Below are 27,819 nucleotides of genomic sequence, written 5' to 3' on the forward strand. Positions count from 1 at the left end.
CTACTGTCCACTGTGGGCAAATGCATACAGAGACACATAATACACACAGGCACATAAAAATATAATGAAGCTTTAAAAATAACAATTAGTTTATGGAGGGAAACTGTTAGGCTGTTCATTACTCTTTGGCAGGCTAATGGTGCTAAGCAATGTGACTTTCTTGTGTCATCATCTGTGATGTTTCTAGAAAAGTATATGAGCAAAGGCATTCCATGATTCCTATCAGCAGTACATAATCTCCCTTTCTAATTCAACAAAATAAAACAAACAAATTGCATCTTGTTTGATGTTGATGCTTATATGCGGGTCATGCCAATCTCAAAATCTGTAAAAGATTATTATCCCCTCATAAAATCATAATGAGAGAGCTTAATTGCTGCTTTGACATTTTGAGACACAGGTCACATGCTTTAATGACACCTGTTAAATTATAGCTGCCAAGGAATTGTTTGTGGCATAATCTAACATGACGTTCTAACTAACTCTAAACAGGCGCTATTGTTATGATAGCAAACAATAGTCACAACAATCAGCCCATGTTGGATTTCTGCATAAAATGCATGATAACAGAGTATCATCTGCCACAGGACAATCAAGTTATTTATGTCATCATAGGCTGTGTACATATTGATGTCTTTATCTCCTTTCCAAAGAGAAGATAAATATATTTTTAAAATTTGAATGTCTTTATTTTAAAGAGCTTCTTTACTTTAATTAAATAATTTTTATTAGGTTGCATTTAATTCTATAATGAATATTGCTCATTTTTACTGACTATTCCTTTTTCATACTCTTCCCACTTCCACAGGACCTACTTTTATTGCCATTGTTTGTGTGTGATTGTTAAATTTAGTTTGTTCCTGGGTGAAAGATTATTTACTAGACTGAAGGAAACTCATCAGTGGTTAGCACCACTAAAGAAAATAGCCCCCCTTCTCCAACATTTATTAATGCCTAATAATCCCTAAAGGAGAATAGGGTCTTGTGAGTTCCTCCTCAAGTCATGATGAAATGTTGAGGGGCACAGTTTTATATAAGTGCTTGTTGTGAGGGCTCATGGTACTTGTTTTTTTCTGTTTTTTTGTCAGAGTAAATAGAAATAGGAAGCATTCTTTGTGTCAGTATCACACACAGCAAGGCTAGGTATTGGGTTACAATAAACTTTCAGTCAGAGAACACTAAAATCCATCATTGTCACATTAAGGAATGAAATCATTATGTCCTTTTTAATTACATTGACCAAGAATGAGTCCACATTTGAATTCTACATTTCTTTCAATGTATCTCCCATTTCTCAGTAGTTCATGTTTACTGGCCTATCTGTGGTCTGGACCTGACCTGTCCCTATTATCTCTCCTTAACAAAGAACTTTGCTCAGCACTTATTGAACAGCACAGAAAACATGGCACAGGCCAAGAACAATGAATTCTCTACAGAATTCTTTAGCAGAGTTTTACAAGGAAAAACGTCTCCCAGCTGACTCAGAATAGCATAGACATGTTATCAACGTATATCTATGAGGCTGACAACATTTATTTCATGTTTTAAGATTTCATCCACTGTGTTGGCCTGTTTTAGCAAGTAATTATCACAACACACACAACACACACACACACACACACACACACACAAACACAAACCTTTCTAGATTAGAAGCATGGAAAATAACAATAAAAGTAAAGTTATTCACTTAGGTTATAAAAGCTGATGCCAATGGAAATCCAAAGCAAGGGTGGTTATATTGCTTTCTTAAGGTAGGTGAAAGTTGCACAAGCTGAATACAGAATAGGACAGAAAAAAAAGTAAGGTCTAGCACAATTTCAGACTTTTAGGGATCAAGATATATTATTATAAATATATATCATTATAATCCTGGAGCATGAATATCTGTCATTCTCGTACTTATATTTGCTTGCATTTATTTTCTCAAAAAACCATTCGGATCTGCTGGCCTGCTAATTATTTTATTGCAAGTACACACACACACATACACACACTATATATATGAACACATATACATAGACACACACAAATATATATATATAGATAGATAGATAGATATAGATATATACACACACACAGACACACACACACAAACACACACACAAACACAAGTACACACAAACAAACAATGGTCTTTAAAAAATTTCCTCATGGTGCACAGGGACCTAGGAGCAGTAGGGACATGACCCTTCCAGTTGCTGCCCTCAAGGAGATCTGAAACCCAGGTGCCAGGAGCGACAACATGCCTGAGATCAGATGTAAGGCCAACTTTTCTGCTCCAAGTGCATGACTCAGGACATACAAAGGAAGAAGTTCTCTGAGACCAGGCACTTCTGGTTTCTGGTTATGGCCCAAACTTTTCTGATCCTGGCCCACAACTCCTTGCTCCAAATCCCATGGGAGAGAGATCTGAACACGCAGAAGTTCGTGCAATACTGAGAATGTGGGGCAGGACAGACTGCCACTCCTGCACACCTTTGCCCACATCCCTGGCCAAAGAAGAAACAGCATAGTGCCTCTGGACACAGGACTATAGGAGAGTCACCTGCAGGAGTCCTGCAGTCCAGATCTGCACCCAGATCTGAACAGAACCAGTCAAACAGCTCCCTGCACCCAAATCCCATGGTGGGGAGAGCTATACCCTCAGAGTTGCAGACACTCCTGAGAACCCAGAGGAGACTACTCTTGGCTCATACTCCCAATTCAAGAGGAAAACGCCTAGCACCAACTCTACCCCCTGTGCACAGGGACCTTGGAGCAGTAGGGGCAGGACCCTTCCAGTTGCTGTCCTCACAGAGAGCTGAAAGCTTGCCAGCAGGAGTGACTACACGCCTGAGAGCAGAACACTATGTTCCCATGACTGGCTGAACGAAAACAGCAAAACAGGTGTACAGGAGTGCTGACACACAGGCCCAGAGGGAGGTCAAGCCACCATTAGAAACAGCAAGAACAGCCAACACCAGAGACAACCTGATGACAAGAGGCAAGCACAGAAACTCAAGCAACAGACACCAAGACTACTTGGCATTATCAGAGGCCAGTTCTCCCACCAAAGAAATCTAAACACACCAGAAAAGCAAGATTAATATTTGAAATCACATATTATTATAATGATGGAGGACTTAAGAAGGTCATAATTAATGTCCTTAAAGAATTACAGGACAACACAAGTAAAGAAGAAGCCCTTAAAGAGGAAACAAAAATTCCTTAAAGAACTACAGGGAAAAAGAACCAAACAGGAAAAGGAAATGAAAAAAAAAACATCCTGGAAAATGGGAAGAAAAACAATAAAGAAAGCACAAAGGGAGATAACACTGGAGATAGAAAACCTAGGGAAGAGATCAGGAGTCACAGATGCGAACATCACCAACAGAATATAAGGATAGAAGAGAGAATCTCAGGAGCAGAAGATACCAGAGAAAACATCAATACAACTGTCAAAGATTATGTAAAACTGAAAAAGTTCATAGCATAAAACTTACAGGAAATCCAGTACAAAAATGAGAAGATCAAACAAAAGCATAATAGATATAGAAGAGAGTGAAGACTCCCAAATTAAAGGGCCAGTAAATATCTTCAACAAAATCATAAAAGAAATCTTCCCTAACCTAAAGAAAGAGATGCCCATAAACATAAAAGAAGCCTACAGAACTCCAAATAGATTGGACCAGAAAAGAAATTCCTCCCATCACATAATACTTAAAACACCAAATGCACAAAAGAAAGAAAGAATATTGAAAGCAGTAAGGGAAAAAGGTCAAGTAACATATAAAGGCAGACCTACCAGAATTACACCAGACTTCTCACCAAAGACTATGAAAGCAAGAAGATCTAGACAGATGTCATACACACCCTAAGCGAACAAAAATGCCTGTCCAGGCTACTATATCCAGCAAAACTATCAATTAACATTGAGGGAGAAATCAAGATATTCAATGACAAAAGCAAATTTTCCCAATATCTTTCTATAAATCCAGCCCTACAAAGGATAATAAATGGCAAATTTCAACACAAGGAGGCAAGCTACAACCTAGAAAAAGCAAGAAAGTAAACTCCTTGCCACAAAACCAAAAGAAGAGAAGCACACAAACTTAATCCTACCTCCAAATATGAAAATAATAGGAAGCAACAATCACTATTCCTTAATATCTCTTAACATCAATGGACTCACTTCCCTAATATAAAGACACAGATTAACAGACTGGATATGTAAAGAGGACCCAGCATTTTGCTGTGTACAAGAAACACACCTTAGAGACAAAGACAGACACTACCTCAGAGTAAAAGACTGGAAAACAACTTTCCAATCAAAGGTCTGAAGATGAAAGCTGGAGTAGTGATTCTAATATCGAATAAAATCAACTTTCAACCAAAAGTCATCAAGAAGATAAGGAAGGAAGCCGTGGCAGGACAATGGAGGCTGACATACAGATCTGGCTCTGTGTATTACAGGTTGTTATCAAAGTTCTTAATGGATGGATGGTAGCAGGCTTTGTATGTTTAAGTGGGCAATTATATCTTATCAATTGGATTTTTAAAAAAAGATAAGGAAGTACACTTCATATTCATCCAAGAAAAATCCACCAAGATGAACTCTCAATCCTAAATATCTATGCTCCAAATACAAGGGCACCTACATACATTAAAGAAACCTTACTAAAGCTCAAAGAAAACATTACACCTCACACAATAATAGTAGGAGATTTCAACACCCCACTTTCATCAATGGACAGATCATGCAAACAGAAATTAAACAGAGACATAGAGAGACTAATAGAAGTTATGAACCAAATGAACTTAACTGATATTTATAGGACATTTCATCATAAACAAAAGGATATACCTTCTTCTCAGCATCTCATGGTACCTTCTCCAAAATTGAGCATACAATCAGTAACAAAACAGGCCTCAACAGTTACAGAAAGATAGAAATAATTCCATGCATCCTATCAGACCACCACTGACTGAGTCTGGTCTTCAATAACAACAATAAGGAAAGAACGCCCACATATCCATAGAAGTTAAACAAGGCACTACTCAATGGTAAGTTAGTAAGGAAGAAGTAAAGAAAGAAATTAAAGACTTCTTAGAATTTAATGAAAATGAAGGTACAACATACCCAAACTTATGGGACACAATGAAAGCTGTGCTAAGAGGAAAACTCATAGCTCTGAGTGCCTGCAGAAAGAAACAGGAGAGAGCATGCATCAGCAGCTTGACAGCACACCAAAAAGCTCTAGAACAAAAAGAAGCAAATATACCCAAGAGGAGTAGAAGGCAGGAACTGATCAAACTCAGAGCTGAAATCATCCAAGCAGAAACAAAAAGGACTGTATAAAGAAGCAACAGAACCAAAAGCTAGTTCTTTGAGAAAATCAACAAGACAGATAAACCCTTAGCCAGACTAACCACAGGGCACAGAGAGTGTGTCCAAAATAACAAAATCAGAAATGAAAAGGTAGACAGAACAACAGAATCAGAGGAAATTCAAAAAATCATCAGAGCCTACTACAAAAGCCTATATTCAACAGCACTCAAAAATCTGGAGGAAATGGACAATTTTCTAGACAAATAGCAGGTACCACAGTTAAATCAGGAACAACCACAGTTAAACCATCTAAACAAACCCATGAATCCTAAAGAAATAGAAGCAGTCGTTAAATGTCTTCCAACCATATTGCAGAATGGTACAACCATTCTGGGAATCAGTCAGGAGGTTCCTCAGAAAATTGGACATTGTGCTACCTGAGGGCCCAGCTATACCACTCTTGGGCATATAACCAAAAGGTGCTCCAACATACAACAAAGACACATGCTCCTCTATGTTCATAGCAGACTTATTTATAATAGCCAGAAGCTGGAAAGAACCCAGATGCCCTTCAACAAAGGAATGGATACAGAAAAGTGGTACATCTACACAATGGAATGCTACTCAGCTATCAAAAGCAATGACTTTATGAAATTCATAGGCAAATAGATGGAACTGGAAAGTATCATCCTGAGTGAGGTAACCCAATCACAGAAAAACACATGGTATGCACTCATTGATAAATGGATACTAGCCCAAATGCTCGAATTACCCTAGATGGACAGAGCACATGAAATTCAAGAAGGATGACCAAAATGTGGATGCTTCACTCCTTCTTTAAAAGGGGAACAAGAATACCCTTGGGAGGGGATAGGGAGGCAAAGTTTAGAACAGAGGCTCAAGGAATGCCCATTCAGAGCCTGCCCCACATGTGGCCCATACATATACAGCCACCCAATTAGACAAGATGGATGAAGCAAAGAAGTGCAGGCTGACAGGAACTGGACGTAGATCTCTCCTGAGAGACACAGCCACAATACAGCAAATACATAGTTGAATGCCAGCAACAAACCACTGAACTGAGAACGGGACCCCTGTTGAAGGAATCAGAGAAGGGTCTGAAAGAGCTTGAAGGGGCTCGAATCCCCATATGAACAACACTGCCAACCAACCAGAGCTTCCAGGGACTAAGCCACTACCCAAAGACTATACATGGACTGACCCTGGGCTTCAACTGCATAGGTAGCAATGAATATACTAGTAAGAGCACCAGTGGAAAGGGAAGCCCTTGGTCCTGCCAAGGTTGGATTCCTAGTGCAGGGGACTGTTGGGAGGTGTGGTAATGGGGTGATGGTGGATGAGGCAGGGAACATCCATATAGAAGGGGGAGGGAGGGCTTAGGTGGCTGATGGACAAGAAACTGGGAAAGAGAATAACATTTGAAATGTAAATAAGAAATACCCAATTTAATAAAAATGGAAGAAGAAATTTTTAAAAAAGTATAAAAAGTATAAACTAAAACAAAAAAGAAAAAAGAAAAAAATTCCTCAAGTATACAATATACTTAGATTCACCTTCTACTCCTCCCAGATCAAACCTACTCCTCTGGGTCCCTAGCTTCATGTCCTGTTTTTAATTTTATTTTATATCCCATGGAGTCCAATTTGTACTGTTCATAAACTTGGAGGTCTAGGCCATCGACTTGAGCACAGTTTAACTATCAGGGCTCATAACCACAAATAAAACTGCCTTTCCTCACACAGAGACCATCAACTGTCACTCCTCTATTCTTGGTGAATGTTGACCTCCTTGATATTGTGCAGTCATTGTGTGAACAAGTAAAGCTACTGAGAATTCATGTGTACATGAGTCCTGTCTTGCCTAGAAGACATTGTTTTGTTCTGGTCTTTCTCAAATTCTGGCCTTCACATTTTTTCCACCCCTTTTTCTACAATGGTTCTTAAGGACTGAGGGGGAAGAGTGGATATAAAAGTTCCATGTGTGGCTTTCCTGGACACTGCCATTTATTCCTCATACTTTGATCAGTTGTGAGTTGCTGCATTATGCTCAAAGCAACTTTTCTGATGAAACCTGAGAGCTGCTCTGATTATGGATATATATACCAGTACATAGTGGGCAGTTGATACCATGTTTATTTTGCAAAGAAATAGCAGTAGGTTCACTCCTGGGGCCTGTGAGATTGCCAACTATGGGTTTTAAAGCCACATGTACAGTAGCAGGCATGTGTTTCCTCCTGTAGAGTAGACCTTAAACAGAACACTATTGGATGGGAGGCCTATGTGTGAAGGATAGGAAAGTATGAGAGAAGTGGGGAGAGAGAAATAACTGACACTGAGAAAGTTTAAAATGTCCTATTAAAATTAACTATTTCATGATATTGTATGTAAGAATTTCTAAAATACACTGTGACACAGAGGATACACCCTTATAGAAGAAGCAGAAGGAGATATAGGATAGGGGGCCTATGGGCAGGAAATCAGGAAAGGGAGTAATATCAGAAACATGAATAAAAAATCCAATTAAAAACGATTCACATTACCTATACTATTAAACTCATTATATGACCAAGTTATAAAAACAAAAACAAAGAAAAATAAAAGAAAAAGAAATAGGAAAAACACTAAGTACCTCTGTTTCACAAGCATGCTTTTCAGACTGTAGTAATTCTCATCCTACATTTAACAAGACCGTAAGTGTGTCCGCACACAAGTATTTTGATATGAAGAGGAGGGGGTCATGTATGTTTGTGCTTGCATTCACATTTATGTAGTTGCTACAGGACAATTTCCAGTGTTCTTTTGAGGAATATCTTCCATGTCCTTGTCATTTTGGGACAGGGTCTCTTCATTGGCCTGAATTGTCAACAATTAAGTCAAACAGAATGACCTTAAGAGCTCGAGGGACTCTACTGTCTCCACCTTCCCAGTGTTTCTATAAAAAAGCATGTGGGACTGCAGCCAGATTCTAGCCACCAAACTGAAGTGTTCTTGCTTACAAAGAAAGCAATTTAACAAGTGACCTACCTTTCTAGCCCCTAATATACATTTGATTTAAATCTGAGACTAGAAAGAGCATTTATTCACACGAGACTGACTGCTATACCTTTAAGCATGAAGGCATTTTAATGGTTGCTAAACATCCAAGCATGAAGGCATTTGTACCATGTTTGTAGAGAATAATTTTTGACCTCACATTCATTGCCTTCAATGATTCCCAAGTACCAATAGCAAAGTCTTCCCAAATTCTCTCTTCTCCTTCTCCTTCTCCCTTTTCTCCTCTTCCTCCTTCTTCACCATTTCTCTCTCTCTCTCTCTCTCTCTCTCTCTCTCTCTCTCTCTCTCTCTCTCTCTCTCTCCCTCCCTCCCTCCCTCCCCCTCCCTCCCCTCTCTTCTCTCTCTCTCTTCCCTCCTCCTCCTCTTCCTCCTCCTTTTCCCTTCTCTGTTTTTCTTCTTTAGGGTTTTTGCTTATCATTTAAGACAGGATCCGTTTATGTAGGACAGCACTGGCTATCTTAAAATTCCCCCATGTAACCCTTGAGCTGACCTCACACTCATAGAAATCTGCCTTTTTCTGCCCTCTAACTGCTCAGATCAAAGGCATTCAAACTCATTTCTTAAACCTAGTACAAGCTAAAACATATGTATGTTTAGTAATATACCTAAGTATTTAACTTTTCAATTAAATATGGATAAAGAATTTTTTTTCTTTTCAGAAGTGTTACTCATTGAAGGGGATACTTGATTGGTTAACTCAGTATTCAAAAACAATTAAGCTTTCTCTTCACAAGGCACAGAAGATTCCTACAAGCTGGCAACTCAGGCACCTGTCTGAAATTACTTCAGTAATAAAATCTGCAATCAAGCCACAATTACAATGAACATGTGTTCCTCTAGATATAGGCTTGCATTCCTCAGCACTTACCTACGGGCTCGGAGGCTATTTTGAGAAAAGCAGCTTCTGAATAATTTCTCAGACTAGATAATCTCCTGTATGCTTTCACTCATGAAAACCTAAATATAACTTTTTTCACAGTGAAAATGACGCAAAGAGAGTGTGTTTAAACTAGGTTTGTGTATGTCTGTAGACTGACCACCATTCTTATAGCTGCAGTTATTCTTACTATGTTATGCGACAGTCATTTTTATGATAACTACAAAAGCAAAGGATCACTTCATAGCCCAGAAAACCCCATGTCTGTCTTTGTGTCTTTCTGTCTCGCTCTGTTGTCTTTTTCATTGACAACTCTCTCTGTGTGTAGCCTCTATCTGTTATCTCTGTCATCTTGCTGTGTCTGTATCTGTATATCTCTGTATCTCTGCTTCTTTTTCTGTTTCTTTCTATCTCTGTGTAAATCTCTATCTCTCTGCTTCTCTCTCTGTCTCTCTGTCTCTGTCTCTGTCTCTGTCTCTCTCTCTGTCTCTCTCTCTCTCTCTCTCTCTCTCTCACACACACACACACACACACACACACACACACACACACTGCCATCTCTCTTTGTTATCTCCCTTTGCCATCTCCCCCTTTCCAAGTGGAACACACTTGAAAAATTATAAATTAAAACAATAACTGTTGATTTCAGTTGTATGGTTAGCGTCATATGCAATTCAGTATTTGGACTGGGGGTGGGAGAATTTCTAGACTTATGTGTTTGTGTCACAGGAAGAAAAAGTTACATATTTAATATTTAAAAGAGCAGGATATCCAGACAATACCAGAACATCTATAATATGGTTTAATCTTCACATTTACCTATCAAATGATTTTCTTGTGTATGTTGTAATGTGTGTGTGTGTGTATGTGTTTCAATGTATGTAACCATAACCACATATGCATTCATAAAGGTTTGGATGCCTTAGATTGACATCAGATCCATTCTCCTCCTTATCACTGAGATGGGAACTTTCAACTGAGCCCAGAGTTTACTTTCTCCCCATGCAGTAAGTTCTATCCTATTCCTACAGCCTCCTTTTGCTGATAATTTGAACCACCTTCTTTGGGCTTCCAATAGACATTGGAAACCAACAGTTATCCACAAATCCTCCAGGCCTTCAGCACCAGATTTGGACAGTGCAACTACCCATTTGTACCTTTTCCGTGTCATAGAACCATCTTTGACTTCCTGGACCATACTGTGTAAGCCACTCTAATAATTCCCCTTTTAATGCATCTATGTATTACAATTGCTAAGTTAGGAAGGTACCTGAGCGAGCCACTGAGCAAAGGGAGTAGAATCAGATTGAAAGGATGAGTCCAAAAGAAGCATAAAAATTGTGTAACCAGTTTTGGTTCTGCATCTGGGAAATAGGCATGCATTCAAGACCGCAAAAGCAAATGGTTCATTTTTTGTAATTATGCTCAAATTCTTATGTTTAAGCGAAACACCATCTGAGCAGAAGCTCATCTTCCTGGAGCGGAGCTTCTTGGCACGCTGCAGTCACTTATTAGAGCCATCGCATTGCTCAATTACACCAAACCACAGATGCAGGAATGAGGCTGTGCGGGGGAGGCTCCATGGAGCATGCCGGGTGAGCCAGCTCTTTCCAGGAAACTGGGTTTTCTCTCATATTTCTTCAATTACCTATCTTTCTTCTTCCCTCTCTTGCTGGCTCCTTTCCTTCCTTTCTCAGCCTCTCCAGAGGATAAATAAAAACTATCAAGTATTTATTTTTGGTAGTTTACATATTTTGGAAGTCAATATTTTTATACAGATGGAATATTTCACCAAGTCCCCCACTGGCGTGATTGATAACTGTCATTTGTGTAATTAGTCACTATAATTACATGAGTAAATGACTACGAAATGGAGCCCCTGTTAATCACATTTTGTTTAATGGGAAATAAGTTCACTGTCTTTATGTGGCTTAGATAATGGTGAAGTTGGTGGTGGGGTAGCTATGTGTTTAAATGTAACACACTTAGCAGCAGGTCACAACTTTGTTAAGGTAAGCTCTGGGGTCAATTGAAAGGTTCTGTCTCGCTAATAAGGAAGAAAATGGAAGAAGACATCTGATGTCAGTCTATGGACTTAAGGACATAACTCTATTCCAGAAATGAATATATTTGCATAACACAAAGCACACCTGTGTATCTCCTCTTTGCAGAAGATACCCAGGTGAGCTACAGAAGTGTGTTGCCTTATGCTTTTCTGGCAGATGGCTTAGGGAGCCTTACCTCTGCTTCACTTATTAACCCCTACCAAAGCACAATGTAACTCCTAGGAATTAAAGTAGTGCCCATGGGAGAACTCTGTCCATGAAAATTGCCACATTAAACTATCTAAAGGACCATGTCCAAAGTTTATCGCTGGGACATTACTCATTGAAATATTCTACGTTTGTAAAATATTGACTTCTCAGCATGTAAACTACCAAATATAAATAGTTGATAGTTTTGATTGATGCTTAGAGAGACTGAGAAAGGAAAGAAGGGATACAAAAGAAGGGCGAAATATAGAAAGGTAACTGAAGAAATGAGAGAGAAACAATTTCCTGGAAAAATCTGACTCACACACTGTGCTCTGTGAAGCCTTCTCTTTACTGCTTCCCCATCAGTCTAAGGTCTCAAGACACCAGAAACAAACATGGAAGAGGAGACAAAGGGAAAAGACCTCCATGTTCTGATCACTCTCTGGTGATAGGATTTCTACCCTTTCAGGTGCTCTTTGTCCATATATCAGGTTGTCATACACATAAGTACAGTTCCACATGGCATGTTTTCATCTTCAGCCAACAACAAAAGCCAAAAGGAATTATTACTTTAGTTACTGCATTTCCAAAGACCTCAGAACCAACTCAGTCAATGCTGAGGACAACTTTGTTACCAGATTCAAACTGAGCCTCTCTCTTAAGAGAGGGTTTCTTCCGGGTCCTGTGTATCTTTTACTGGCATCAGCCTATTAGCCACAAACAATTATGTACTTCTGACCTTTGCAAGTCTACCCTTAGTTGAAAGGATTATGGCTGTGCACCACTACTCCCCATTTACATAGAGCTGGATGTTGGACCTAGGGTCTCATGCATGCTAGTTGAGCATTCCCTAACAGTTGCAAGGCCCAATTTTGCCCTTTCTTTTTGAGAATGCCATATAAATGATATTTATATAAATGCTTATGCATAATACATAAAGTTCATGGTTTGTATTTTTGCATTTAGCACTATACAGTCCCATCATTTTGTATATTTTTCTGTACTTTGGTCATTTACTCATTTCTCTGTGGGATACTGTTTTATTACACATTTGTTCACATATGATCTACTTGAAGGATATATGGATTCATTCCTAGTTCCGGGTGATTTGCAATACAATTACTATAAGTCACAGAGTGCAAAACAGAGTCACATGACATAGGCATTTGTTAAACCAAGAAATAAATCTTTAAATAATAGTGGAGACCTCGAATCTTCTGTAGCATCCTTATTCTATGTATCTTATATTCCAGCTTTACCCTAAATGCCCACATAGTATTCAAGCTACAAATATCACCATGTCATTAGGCAAATAATCTAATTGTGCATTTAAGAAATCCAGCCTGCATTAATCTGCCCAAAAAAACCACATGCCAGTGACTTCATAAAGCATCATGAAAATATCCACCATAACACCACTCAAAAAGAGGAACTGAAATGGATTACCTGGTGTTAACAGGATGACAGACATTGTGATGAGAGAGCATACTACCAAGATCACCAGTAGAGCAATGGCAATTCCTTTCCAGTTTCTTTGTGGAGGGCTGTTACTTCCCAGTTCCTGCAGAGACCAAGAAGGAGTTTTGTAATTATACATGCTCCAGGAGCAATACGTTCTTAAAGAAAAGATTCAGCACAGGCATGATCACAGTTTGAAAGCTGATTAGAATCAGTTTTCTCTTCAGCAACTTCTTTAATTATTCAAAGATGCATGGATAATAAGTGGATGGATATATTTTGGGGAGTACAATCTATTTTCTCCACCAGAAAAGGTAATAGAACTTTATACATGCTGTCTTGGTGTAAACAAAGCTCCAATACATTAACTGTGGGTAAAGGACTCTGCAAAGGTGCTGTGAAACAACAAGGTCAACTTGCATTTACAATGACTACAATGAAAGACACCACAAGGAACTAAATACACTTTTATCCTTGAAGAACTGTCAGCTGCTGTTCTAAATATTTAAGGGAAATATTGGAAACAAGGAAATGATACACATTATCCTTTACACAGTGCACATTTTTTTCAACAAAGCAGGTTTATTTTGAAGTTTTCCCACCATTCATTAAAAACAAATGGAGTGTAGTAACTAAATTAAATCAGTTTTTCTATGTCAATGACTGAAAATCTTCTCTTACTGGGCAGTGTACAGATATTGGCAAGGAGGTAAGATGTATGGGATAAGGTAAAGCAGAATCCCTCTTACAGTGCACGTGATTGAGCTGCTCACTTTTCAACTGACCTATGTTCCACCCTGCTGCCTAGAAATGTACAAGCTTCACTTTGCAATGTCCAGAATACAGACGTTTGAAATTAGTTCCAGGTTTGCATTGAAATAATTTTATATGACACGGAACCTGGAACTGGAGAGATGGCTCGGGGTTTAAGAGCAGTTAATGCACTTGTAAATGACCCTAGTTCTATTCCCAGCACCTACCTTAAGCAGTTTGCAACCACCTATAACTCCAGTTCCAAGAGCACCAGTGCTCTCTTCTGGATTCTGCTGTCGCATGCACTATATGTCCATACTCCCATAGATGCCCACTCTCTGTGTCTCTGTCTCTGCCTCTCCCTCTCCCTTTCTCTCTCTCTCTCTCTCTCTCTCTCTCTCTCTCTCTCTCTCTCTCTCTCTCACACACACACACACACACACACACACACACACACACACGCTCATACACAAACACATCTTTAAAAATATTCCATCGACACTGATTCTTAGTGATTATTGTGATTACAGCCTTGAACCTTGAATTCAGTCACAAACATTCATCGTTAACAGCTGAGATCAAGAGGAATCAACTCACAAGAAGTGATGTACAGTTAGTTGTTCCCTTTTTCATTGCAACCACCCTAACAATAGCAACTTTATCTTTCATTGTGATGGAAAACTACAGTGAATTTCCATATACCTCTTTTCAAATTATGCTTGTATTTGTGTGTGTGTTTCTCTCTCTCTCTCTCTCTCTCCCTCCCTCCCTCCCTCTCTCTCTCTCTCTCTCTCTCTGTGTGCGTGTGTGTATTTGTGTGTGTGTTTCTGTGTGTGTGTATTTGTGTGTGTATTTGTGTGTGTGTGAGTGTGTGTATTTGTGTGTGTGTTTGTGTGTGTGTGTATGTGAATGCTGTGCATTTACTGAAGATGTATGTGTATGGATGGATGATTTACATGCCTCCTACATGAAAATACAGAAACAAAGTAGGTCATCGGTCTCTTACACATCTCATATGTTTTAGACAGCATTACTCACTGAGCCTGGTATTGGCTATTTCTTACCTTTCTTTTCCTTTTTTCTAAGTTGGTGGCCACAAGCTCCAGTCATCCACTGGTTTCTGCCTCTCAAGTCACAAGGATTAAGTCACATATACGCACATCCTGCTTTTTACATGGTTGCTGTGAATCTGAACTCAGGACTTCATGCTCGTGTCCTGCATACTTATATTGAGTTACCTGCCTAGACGTAATCTACATCTATGCTTATTCTCTGACTTTTTTCTATTTTGCATATGTGAATTTTTATTCAGTTTTACATATATCAAATGAGCTTTTCATACACCATTCATTTTAGAACAGTTAACACAAACTAAAGATGACAACAGATGACAAACTCTCCCCTAAAATTTAGTATTCACACAGACTTTTCAGAGGCCATCTACTACAGTTGTTCTCAACCTGTGGGTCATGACCCCTTTGGGGTTACATATCAGATATCCCACATATCAGGTACTTACAATTTATAACAGTTGCAAAACTATAGTTATGAAGTAGCAATGAAATAATTTTATGGTTAGGGGTCACTATAACACGAGAAAATACAATAAAGTTTCTCAGCATTAAGAAGGTCGGGGATTGCTAATCTACTAGACAGACTTTCAGTAAATATGGGTAACTCTCTGTGATAGTGCCTGCATGCTCCTCAGAAGCCAGGAACAAGAGTGGTCACTGGTATGAGTAAAAACCAGCAAATAATCCTTGAATTGACAAATGCTTATCTCAAGGACCAAGGGAAAAGTTTGGAGACATGGTTCAGTCAGTAAAGTACTTCTCTTGGAGCAAGAAGTTTGAAAATCTGCATTTGATCCAGAGTACTCACGTAATATAAGAGAAACTAGTTGTAGAGGTATCCTCTTAAAATCTCAGTTTTAGAGATGGGAAGACCAGTTGATCCTGGAGCTTGCTTGCCACCTGTTCTGGCTAAATCATTGAGTCATAGGTCAGAAAAGATACTGTCTCAAAGAAACAATGTAAACTTTATCTTTAGGAATGACAATATATGTTTACCTCTGTCCTGTACATACATGTATGCTCACATAAAATACATCTATACACATACCTATGTGCATGTACACACACACACACACACACACACATACACACAATCTTTAAAAAGCATTTTCTTTAACCACATGTCTGAAAAAATGGATGAATTCTTTTTAACATCATCATTCTTGCTTAAACAGATATACTACTACTTGGGTCTTAAAGACTGAACATTTATCTCACTGGATTTTCAGCCTGGTTCTGAACATTCACCAGCTGTCCCAAACCAAAACTCCTTGCCTTTTATCTCTTCCCTTTATTTACTTTAGTGCTCCATTCACCTTTCTATGTACTTAATTCTGCAAATACAAACACAGCATTTCTTACAAACCAAACCAATAAAACTCCAAATCATTTCAAATGGGGAAACAGATTGTCCCAACTCATTCCCTCTTGGGTAGCTGAATATTTTGAATTATTCTGGTTTGAATTGTTTCTGTTATATTCATGCTGCTCACATTTTCAACTGCAAATAGTTTCAAGGATGATTTGGTCACAAGTAGTCCAAGGACATTTATGCTGAATTACGTAGATTTAACACATTTGAGATTCCTCACATGGAGCACCAAAATGCAGTTGGTTTGAATATATTAATGATAAACTCAGAATTACTAATAATGGTTTGATGTCACATTAAGGAAACAAAACCAAGTCCTTCCTGATGCTATTTAAGAGCAAGCTGAGATTTGAATTCTTTATTTTACTTTCCCTGTATCTTCCATTGTGCCGGGTCTGTCTGTGGTATAAATCTGAGTCTGTGCCTCTGTGAAGGCTCTCCTCTGAATCTTTCTCTGTGTCTCTATGTGTGTCCCTACCAAAGGGCATTTCTCTGTCTTTATTGAACAGCGCAGAAAGTATCACACAGGGAAGGAATGGAAAACTTTACAGCAATAATTGACAGAACTTTGCAAGGAATTATGCCCCTGACTACAACTGACTCCAAGGAACCTAGGCAGGAAACAATATTGCAAACATCACTGTATATCAAGGAATACCTGTGTGTTACATTCAACATGTTCATTTTATAAGATGCTTTCAACCTCTATTTTATGTTTTCAACCAGTGACTATTCTAACACACCTACAAATACACATGACTTGCTCTCTGCATTATGGGACAGAGAAGAGTACACATCTCAGAATTACAGCTATACATTAGTTTTCTTCGTAAGAGTTGATTACATGGGGAAATTCAACATGTTAAAGATGGTTTTTCCACTGTTCTGTTAAAAGCAGGTTGAAGAGCTTGAAGGGGCTTGAGACCCCATATGAACAACAATGCCAACCAACCAGAGCTTCCAGGGACTAAGCCACTACCCAAAGACTATACATGGACTGACCCGGGCTCCAACCTCATAGGTAGCAATGAATAGCCTGGTAAGAGCACCAGTGGAAGGGGAAGCCCTTGGTCCTGCCAAGGCTGAACCCCCAGTGAACGTGATTGTAGGTGGGAGGGTGGTAATGGGGGGAGGATGGGGGAGGGAAACACCCATAGAGAAGGGGAGGGAGAGGGATTAGGGGAATGTTGGCCTGGAAACTGGGAAAGGGAATAACAATCGAAATGTAAATAAGAAATACCCAAGTTAATAAAGATGGTGGGGGAAAAAAGGATTAATTGCCATCAAGGCAGGGACAGGTAGTTCCTTTGAAATGGAGAATTTTAAATCATTTTTCATTCCAAAATAAACATAGGCTTTTGAAGTCTGAGTTTGATTCCCGCTATTGTTAAGGTAGCTGCCTTCACGTACTCCTTGATACGTGGATAGAAGAAATAAGGCAAGGTAGGACAAAAGGGATGGAGAAAGCGGAGGAGGGAGGAAGAAAACAAAGGAGAGATGGAGGGAGAGCCTAAGGCTGAGCTTATTGGCATACACTCTAGAGGAATAATAACAGTTCCTTAAACGTGAAAAGAGCTTGCAAAGGCCCTGAAGGGGTGGGAAATCCATAAGAAGAAGAATGGTGCCAACAACCTGCGAGCTCTTAGAGCCTGAGTCACCAACCAAAGAGCATACACCTGCTGAGCAGAGGCCACGCCCCTGGTACATAAGTAGCAGAGGATTGCACTGTCCTGCATCACTGAGAGAGGACTGGCCTAATCCCGCAGAGACTTGATGCTGGAGGGAGGGGGGGTGTGGTTCTCTCAAGGTTAAGGGGTGGGGTATGGGGGAGGGACTCTGAGAGGGAGGGACCGGAGCGTGGGCAGCATTTGGGATGTTAATTAATTAATTAAAAACTATGAAAAGAGGGAAATAATTTTTTAAATACTCAACTCTATGGAGTATGCTGTTAAGTATGAAAGGAATTCAGAGAATAGAGGTCCCTGGTGGAGTTCATTGTGAAGTGTGGAAAAGATCACATCTGTTCCCATCCTCCCTTAGTTAAAGGAGGGGAAGAGTGGAGTGTGAAAAAAATACATTAATGTCACCACAATTGGAGCACCCCTACTCCTCCATTGTCTTTTCAAGGTAATGTTCAATATGTTTCGCTTTTTGCTAGTAAGTTAAAGGTTGTAATTGCCCAGGAGTCAAATTAAGATTCCAAACAAAGGTTAAGCAAAACAGGACTGCAGGAGATAGCCAAGGAGCCCTGAAGCTCCGAGCTGAGTTCAAGGCTGACATTATTAATTTGCTCTTCATAACAGAACTGACCTTTAGATGGTACTGAGACTATGGGGATGGGGGTTGGAAGTGAACCTGATCTCATCTTAACTAACTTGGCTTCTTCTCTACCATCACAGCTTGCAAGCCAAGATCTTCCTGGTTTCATCTGACTGACCCCTCAGCCTAGGAGCAAATGCCAAGTCCCAGAAGACAGAACGGGAAAAAAAAAAAAAAAAAGGCTGTGGTTAGGAAGGTTTCCTCTTCTTCAGAAGAATTTGTCACTTTCTTGGGAATCAAAAATCAATATTAAAAGAAAAGAGAGAGTTTTTTTATACCTCAAATACTGTTTCCACATAAATTTACCTACTAAACAGACGATTTTAACTCTGAAACAAACCGGACATAATATAGCTTAAAGCTAAATATTTCACTCAAAGATAAAATTTCAATCCTGCATTTTAAAATGGAGAAATTACCCTTCCTAGGACTGATGTAGTTTAGGTAAAGGAATTCAGTACCCTGAGGAGAGAGCTAAAGGTAAGGTACAAATTATATCCTTTATCCAAGTGGGGGGGTGGGGGACAGAATCAGAAATTAATGAAATGAGGCAGAACAGATATTAAATGTGCTTTTAATTATTTTTATTGCTTTTGCTATTAAAATGTTAATCAGCTCCATGCAGGTATTCAAAAAGAAAGAAAATCTCAAATTACATTTCTCCTCTATAGATCGGCATCGTATGATCCTTTAGGTTAAAGTTTTATATTTTATGTTCACTTGTCCACTGCTCTGATGATCACAGTCAACTCTAACAGATAAATAACAAATAAGTACACTCATTATACAGTCAAGAACAAAGAAGATTACAGAGACCTTTATTTAAGTTTAGAATAAAATTTTTTTTCAGAATTTCCAGGGACCAGAAAAAATTAAATAAATATAAGGTGGGTCTTAATTTCTCTTGTAAGTCGGCAGCATGCATCATGTATCCCCTGCTTAGAGCAGTGCTCCTCTGGCTAAAATGTTTTGTGTGGGGAAGTCAGGCAAAGATTAGCCCCAAAGCCAGTCAATGTTTCCATTCATGGATGGAAGAGAGCCTTCTTTTTCCCCATTCTCTGTGAATAGAGTAGCCAAAATTCTCAACAGTCCCTAGAATCTCCCCTCCATTCTACAATTTAAAACTAGATTGTCCCCCATACCTCTTCAGCTGAAAACTGCTCCAAAGTGTCCTTTGGCAGGAATTATAAGACCACAGGTTGTTTAAATTAATTGTATTATTTTATTTTTTTGTTTATTTTTTAATTGTTATATTCCAAGAGAGGAGAACAAATGCTATCTAATGTCTGCCTATTGGAGGAGGCACTAGGGAGCGAGGACCCATCTGCTAAGACAAGATAACAAACCCTAGTCTGTCACTGAGGTAAAATTAGCATTGTTTGGTCATAGGAGAAATGACTCATTTTGTGTTGATGCTTATTAGCATAACACCAGCATTCACAGAAGGTGGTGTTTTATAGCTGATTCTGTTGTAACCTTCTCTATCATAAACACGTAAGCATAAAACTTCCAAGTAAACCACTAAAATGAATAAACATACCATTGTAGACTTGATCGTTTTTTCTGTTCTCATTTGTGATTTTTACAGGACGCACGTGTATGTATGTATACACGCCATGTGTAAGTGTGTGTCCGTTCCAAGGACACAAGAGGACATCAGGTGTCCTGTCTTACCACTTTCCACCTTATTACTTTGAGGCATGGAATCCCACAGAACCTAAAACAAGGCTGGTAGTCAGGACTCAGGTTCTCAGAATAGCAAGTACCTTACTCGGTGAGCCATCCCACTCTCCCGTGACCCTACATGATATGTGTTAAAAGATAAAGTTTGCAACTATAATTCAAGGAACTAAACTATAAATAACGATTTTGAAATACTCTTTATAAAATAAAAACAAAAACAAACAGAAAATGGAGGTACAAAATAAGAATCATTCCAAGTACAAATACGAAACAGCTAATTTACCTATTAGTTAGTATATGACCTCCACACTAGCTCCATTCTCCTTGCTTTACTGTATTCACAATACTACTAATGCTTAACGAGTTATGCAATTATAACTACACACACACACACACACACACACACACACACACACACACACACACACACACACACACAAAACTGGTTCATCTTTAATATCAGATATAAAACCGTCTTCTTAATGTGTGTCCATCATCAACATCACCACAATCATCATCATTGTTATCATCATCATCATCATCATCATCATCATCATCATCATCATCATCATCATTATCCACAATTGCCTTTTGTCCCTATATTTGAAAAACTCTTTCATTGACTGCTACAATGTTAACCCCTAGCTGCCTGAGATCTCCCTGTAGTTTATTGAACACATCTTGGTGATCCTTATGAAATCACTTGTCAAATCAATTCTGTGAACCTAGTTTCCTGCCTTCCATCCACTACAGTCTGTCGTTCCTCAAATGAGTTGAACAAGGTAGCAGTGCCTGACATAGAGACTCATAGGGTGCATGGGTTCTTTTTCCTTCAAGAGTATACTACTTTGCTAATTTTAATTTTTTAAATGAATGTATATGTATGTGCATATGTGTTTGGGCATCTAATCAGGCCAAAAAGGGGTCCCCTGAAACCAGAGTTCTTGGCAGTTGTGACCCATCTGATTTGGCTGCTGGAAAATGAACCCAGTCCTTTGTATGAGCAGCAAGTGCTCTTATCCACTGAGCCTTTTCTCCAGCCCCTTTTTTGCTATTTTTCATGTCATAATTTTTTTTTATCTCTTGCCTTCTATTTGGCTGTCAGAGGCAATCAATGCACTTGGCATCAAGTTTTACCTCTACCACTGTGCCAAGTTCTTTAAGAACAGGGAGGAGTAAACCTGGTGTAGTGGTGTAGGTATATAATCCAAGCACTGGGCAGGTGGAAGCAAGATAATCACCATTATTGTCAGTAACTTCGATGTCAGGGTATCATAAGTGTGATCCTGGAGAAGGATCGATGGGGGTAGAGAGAAGAAAAAGAGGATACAGAAGGCAAGGGGAAGGAGGGAGAATGAGAAGAGAGGAGATATAAGAGAACAGGCTTACTGGTGATGAGTAGATTCCAAGGTCAGTGTTTGTTTTATTTAGCTTTATGAGGCTCTAAGAAAATAGCTGAAGCTTCGTACGTCATGACTAAAGTTCTTTATTTGAAAGTGCTGAAGGCCTTATTTATAATAGCCAGAAGCTGGAAAGAACCCAGATGCCCTTCAACAGAGGAATGAATACAGAAAATGTGGTACATTTACACAATGGAATATTACTCAGCTATCAAAAACAACGACTTTATGAAATTCGTAGGCAAATGGTTGGAACTGGAAAATATCATCCTGAGTGAGCTAACCCAATCACAGAAAGAAATACATGGTATGCACTCATTGATAAGTGGGTATTAGCCCAAATGCTTGAATTACCCTAGATGCCTAGAACAAATGAAACTCAAGACGGATGATCAAAATGTGAATGCTTCACTCCTTCTTTAAAAGGGGAACAAGAATACCCTTGGCAGGGAAGAGAGAGGCAAAGATTAAAACAGAGACTGAAGGAACACCCATTCAGAGCCTGCCCCACATGTGGCCCATACATATACAGCCACCCAATTAGACAAGATGGATGAAGCAAAGAAGTGCAGGCCGACAGGAGCCGGATGTAGATCACTCCTGAGAGACACAGCCAGAATACAGCAAATACAGAGGCGAATGCCAGCAGCAAACCACTGAACTGAGAACGGGACCCCCGTTGAAGGAATCAGAGAAAGAACTGGAAGAGCTTGAAGGGGCTCGAGACCCCATATGTACAGCAATGCCAAGCAACCAGAGCTTCCAGGGACTAAGCCACTACCTAAAGACTATACATGGACTGACCCTGGACTCCTGACCTCATAGGTAGCAATGAATATCCTAGTAAGAGCACCAGTGGAAGGGAAGCCCTGGGTCCTGCTAAGACTGAACCCCAGTGAACTAGACTGTTGGGGGAGGGCGGCAATGGGGGAGGGTGGGGAGGGAACACCCATAAGGAAGGGGAGGGGAGGGGATGTTTGCCCGGAAACCGGAAAGGGAATAACATTTTAAATGTATATAAGAAATATTCAAGTTAATAAAAAAAAAAAAAAAAAAAAAAGAAAAAAGAAAAGTTTGCCAAAATGCCATTTTTGGAAGCATTGTGTTTACCTTTTATTAAAAATGTACCTAGTTTTGTTGTGTTTCATTTACCTTATCATCTGTCACCCCATTTCTTAAATATAAACGAACATATTGTAAGTCTCCATTTCTGGAAAAGTGACCTCTGACAATATGATCCCAGTTAAAATGTGACATGCTATTTCCATTTTTGATTTGTGTAGGATCAAGCTGTAACTTGTATATGTAAGTTTTAAAGTATTAAACATATACATTGAATTTATAATACATATCTATTTTATAAGAGGTGAATAAATTTGAGAACTATCCTTAAAAACAATAAGAAGAATCAAGATGTTCACTATACTATTTTTCTAATGTCTGTGAATACAAAAGCTGAAATTATTTGGATATCTAAATTATTGTCTGACATGACAGATAAAAGAACCATAAGAAGATATCTGACTTCCTTTTTGTTTCTCAGTATTCAGCAGATACATTGGGCAAGCTTTCCATGAGGACTTTTTATTCAGATTATTTTTATGTGTATGTGAATTTGTGTATAATATGAAAACTGGATGTGTTGGTGAGCACATGTCCATGGTCTCAGCCAAAGGACCACCTCTGTTATCATCCTGAGAAATATCTTCCAATGTTCATGAGACACGGTCATTATTAGTCTGGGTATCAACAGTTATCTAGATTGGCTAAATCTTCCTGCCTGTGCCTTCCATTGCTGAACTTACAAACTTACCTCATGCGTAGCACAGGGGATATTTTCGAATCCTTAATAATTAATAGGGGAAACAGCAGTTATATACATATTAACTGTCTATGGAGAATAAAAAGTAACATCTCCCCCTAAGGTATAGTATCTAATTTTAAATTAAATTAAACAACAATAAATAAATATTAGCGTAGCTTCTTCATTTCTGATTGAATTTAGCTTTTGATATTTTTAATTGTGATAATTTTGAAATTCATATTGGGACAAGTTTCTTTGAGCTGAGGCTCTGAGGAAACTAAAGCAGTGGGATAATTTATGGTCACAAGAATTTTTTGTAAAAGAATCCAACTGTGCCCAGCAAAAAGTGTATATAGTGAAAAATTAAAAAAAGAAAGAAAGAAAGAAAGAACGTGCTGAAGGCCTGGAGGGCAACTGCGTCTTCTGGGCTTCTATGAGTACTTTGGGGCGGCCCAACTTAAGACGAAATGGAAAAATAGAATAAGATGGGGACATGGGTTCGTGAAGAAGAATACAGGTATCCAGGGAAACGGGCTTACCATAATTAGAAAAGCATCCATCTTCCTTAAAGATCTCAATGCCCCTCAAAGTTGATGTTCATCTTTTATATGGATGGGAAACAACTACATCCAAAGAATAGCAACAATCATGCATGAGTCTTTATAAGAAATAAAACTGGAATACAATCCCTCAGGCTCTTTCTCACAAATATTTTGTTTACTACCAAGTACATATTCTGCTTGTATTTCTGCTTATTATATGTGTTCCTTACCACTACCCCATGTTCCTAAATTCTCTCATTTCTTAGTGAACAAATCTTCTCTATTCACTTTTTACCAAAAGCCTATCTAAATTTCATGGTTAAATAATAATGAGATAAAAGAACAAAACAGGGGCCGATGGATAGTGCAGTCAGTAAAATGCTTGTCTTGAAAGTGAAAGGTCCTGAGTTCGATCCCTGATACCCATATAATAGCCACACACAGCACTGGAAAGGAAGGAACAAGAGGAGCTCTGTGGCTTGCTAGCCAGTCAGTTTAGTCAAGCAATGAGAGGAGGTCGGTTCAGTGAGATGTTTTGTCTCAAAAAAATAGAGTGATGAAAATGGCACACATGTACATGTACACAACTCACACACACAGGAGATATGCAGAAGCAAGCAAACCGCTGCAAATTGCTTCCAATATATAAAGAAAGGAACGGGTTAGGATACTACAATGCGCCTGAAAATATCTAGAAAGGCTGTTTGATTGAAAAGGGAATTGAAATCAGGAACTACCCTATACTGTGATTCCCCAAACGATTATGTTCCTCTTTAAAAATCACAAGTCGAAGAAAATATTAGGTTCACATTGCGGCATATCCAGTTGTAAAATGATGTAGCCCTATGCTGCTTTCATGGTCACTGAATTATTTGAAATTGCTGTCCTAGATTCCCTAAAAAACTGGAGAATAAACAGGAGACTTAGTCTTAGACTATAGGCTGTGTGATCAACTTTATTTCTATTTAATTATACATTTCTTCTTTGTCAATGTCTACTCGGTGTGCCTTTTGTAACTGGGAGCCTGTGCCCTAGAGATAGATCCATCAAACATGTGTAACATCACATTTTCTGGGCCTCAAAGCAAAATGCCAGACCTCCTACCTAGGTGCATCCATCAAAATAAGCAGGATGTTTTGAGAAATGTTGGTGTCCATCCATCTGACTTGACTGAGTGATAGTTTAACCTTTGAATTCACCTGCCTTAAAGTTGTCATAGTGGACGGATACCAAGGTTTCAGCCAGCACCTTCAGTCATGATTAAGATCCCAAGCAAGTGTTTACATTTGATAAGCCCATGTGTCACAGCTCTAGGAAATCTTTAAAAAATAGCATCAAAATTTAAGTCAGCATCTGTGGTAGTGAGACATAAGATTTTAATGAAGTCAGGGCTGAGGAGACGTTTAAGTTGACAAACTTTCAGGTGCCCAGAAACTACTTCAAGAGCCAGGCATAAAGACATGTGCATCTACTCCCAGCATGGAGGAGGCAGAGACAGGAGTATCCCTGAGTCTTCCTGGTCATCCAGTCTAGCCAATCAGTGAGCATCAAGTTAGGGGAAAGTCACCGTCTCAAGAAGTGGTGCACAATCAAGGGTGAGGCTGATGTTGACCTCTTCCCTCGATGTGCACACACAAAAACACACATGTATACAAGAAATTAAAAAAGTAAGATTTTAATGAAACTACACTTCTTTGGTCTCGCGATGCTGGGAAGTGCATACTGAATGAAACTGTATATAGAATGTAATACCTGATGCACAATCAATGACCGAGTCAATGATTTATGTGTCTGTTATATTGTATTTCCTTGTCCTTAATTTATTTTTTTCCCTGCAGAACAACATCCTGCTTTTACTGCAGCAGCCTCAATGGCTCTTGAAATATATGACGTTCTCTTGGGATTGATTTTAACCTCATGGCTCTGGGAACAGTTTTTGACCTCATATATAAGATACAGGTGTACTTACTCTGTGACGCTTACACAATGGTGAAGCTGTCTGATGAAACCTTTCAAAGACCACATCCTATTGTTAGGCAAGTTATGACTCTATTAGTGTAGCAGTCCATGGAAGGTGTGATTGACAGATATGGTCACAGCAGCTGGGATTCATAGTAAACATATTGGTAAGGATAATCCATTATATCTAGATATTTGGTGTATAGAAGTGTTCTAGCTACATAAAGACAAGGTTTTAAACTAAAACCTATGTTACATATGGACTAATGAGCAAAATCATTTCATTTTATATGACTTAAAGAAACTTAGATCTTGAAGTTTAGATGTTTCAAGACCTAGTCTTTATTTACTTGTGGCTTCCTCATACTATTTAGCTAGGAAGACAGAAGAATTCTATTTTAAAACAAACTCTTAAGAGTTAGGAGGTCAGGGCATATACTTTTAGTAAAAACAATTAAGTAAAAATATAATTAATTTCAGTCACACACACATACACACACACATGCGCGTGTATGCACATGCACACACACACACAGTCTGGAATGGTATAATGACATCAATCAGGAGGGACTCATATCTTTGTAGCTGAAAGTCAAAATTTAGATGCACGTTCTCTATAGAGAACTCAGATGTCATGTGTGGTGGTTTAAATGAGACTGGTCACCATAAGGTCATATATTGAAATGTGTTCTTGGTCTGTAGCTGGTGGCACTGCTCCTTGGAAGGACTAGGAAGTGCTGTTTCATTGGAGAAGGTACGTCACTAAGAATGAGCTTTGAGCTTTCAGAAGACTATGCTATTCCCAGTTTTCCCTCCACTTTCTTTACTTCTTCCTTGCAAATAATATGTAACCTCTCAGTTACTAAGCTACTTACTGCTCCAACACCATGCTTGCCTGCCTGCCTGTTGTTATGCTTCCTGCCAAGACAATCATAGACTAAACCTCTGCAACCATAGTCAGACTGAATGCTTTCTATGTTACCTTGGTCATGATATCTCTTCACAGCACTGGAACACTCACCAAGACATTGTAGAAATGTCTCAGTAGATATGAGAGCTTGCTGTGCTAACATGAAGATCTGAATTCCAATTCCTAGTACTCATGTAAAAGTCATGTTGTCATTTCATATGTTCCACTAACTCCAGTACTGTCAGGAGTGGGGATAAAAGGATCACTGAGGCTTTCAAGCTAACAGCTTAGCTTCAGGTCTAGTAACAGAGTCGAGCACCCAATGTTGTGCTCTTGCCACCATGTGCACATAAGGACACACATATACACATATAACACACACACACATACATGACACACATACATACCCCCTCTCTCTCTTTCTCTCTTTCTCTCTCTCTCTCTCTCTCTCTCTCTCTCTCTCTCTCTCTCTCTCTCACACACACACACACACACACACCTACCTAACTTCACAGAGCATAAACATTGGACATGCGTGTAGCATTATTTAAATGGAGTTAAAATTCAACCCAGAAATATTTTACAACATGACCTGATACTGTATGCCTTTGATATTTGATTTATTTTATTTTTATTTATATATGTTTGCCTATGAGTTCATGCCACATGTGTGAAGGTGACCAAGGTGGTCAGAGGAGGGATCCGCAGGAGCTGGGGTCACTGGCTTTTGTGAGCTATTGGAAGCAGGTTCTGGGAATTGAATTTGAGCCTTCTGCAAGAGTAGTAATTACTCCTGGAGGCTTTAGCCATCTATCTCCCCAGCCACCTACAAAGGACATTTTAAAAATTCTTTAAACAAGCACATGTTTAACCTGAATGACTGTCTAAAACTTTTCTAATTCTAGATTTTCCTTACTGCATTAACTCATGGGAAAGACAATTAATTCCCCAGTCTTCAGCTTGGGAAAGCACAGTCTGCACTATTTGGTGGGTTTTCAGAGCCTGCATAGTGGCATAGTGTCACAGACC

General features: G+C 39.0%; 1 protein-coding gene across 1 annotated transcript in view; it reads right to left on the minus strand.

The window, feature by feature from the left end:
- Positions 1-27,819, minus strand: part of LOC116911580 (inactive dipeptidyl peptidase 10-like) — a 188,289-nt gene that overhangs the window by 23,836 nt on the left and 136,634 nt on the right. The window contains exon 2 of the mRNA XM_032915562.1: positions 12,964-13,078. Within this exon, the coding sequence (XP_032771453.1) occupies positions 12,964-13,078 (115 nt within the window). The remainder of the gene's footprint in view (positions 1-12,963; positions 13,079-27,819) is intronic.

This window comes from Rattus rattus, chromosome 10 (genome assembly GCF_011064425.1).
Source record: "Rattus rattus isolate New Zealand chromosome 10, Rrattus_CSIRO_v1, whole genome shotgun sequence".
NCBI lineage: Eukaryota > Metazoa > Chordata > Mammalia > Rodentia > Muridae > Rattus > Rattus rattus.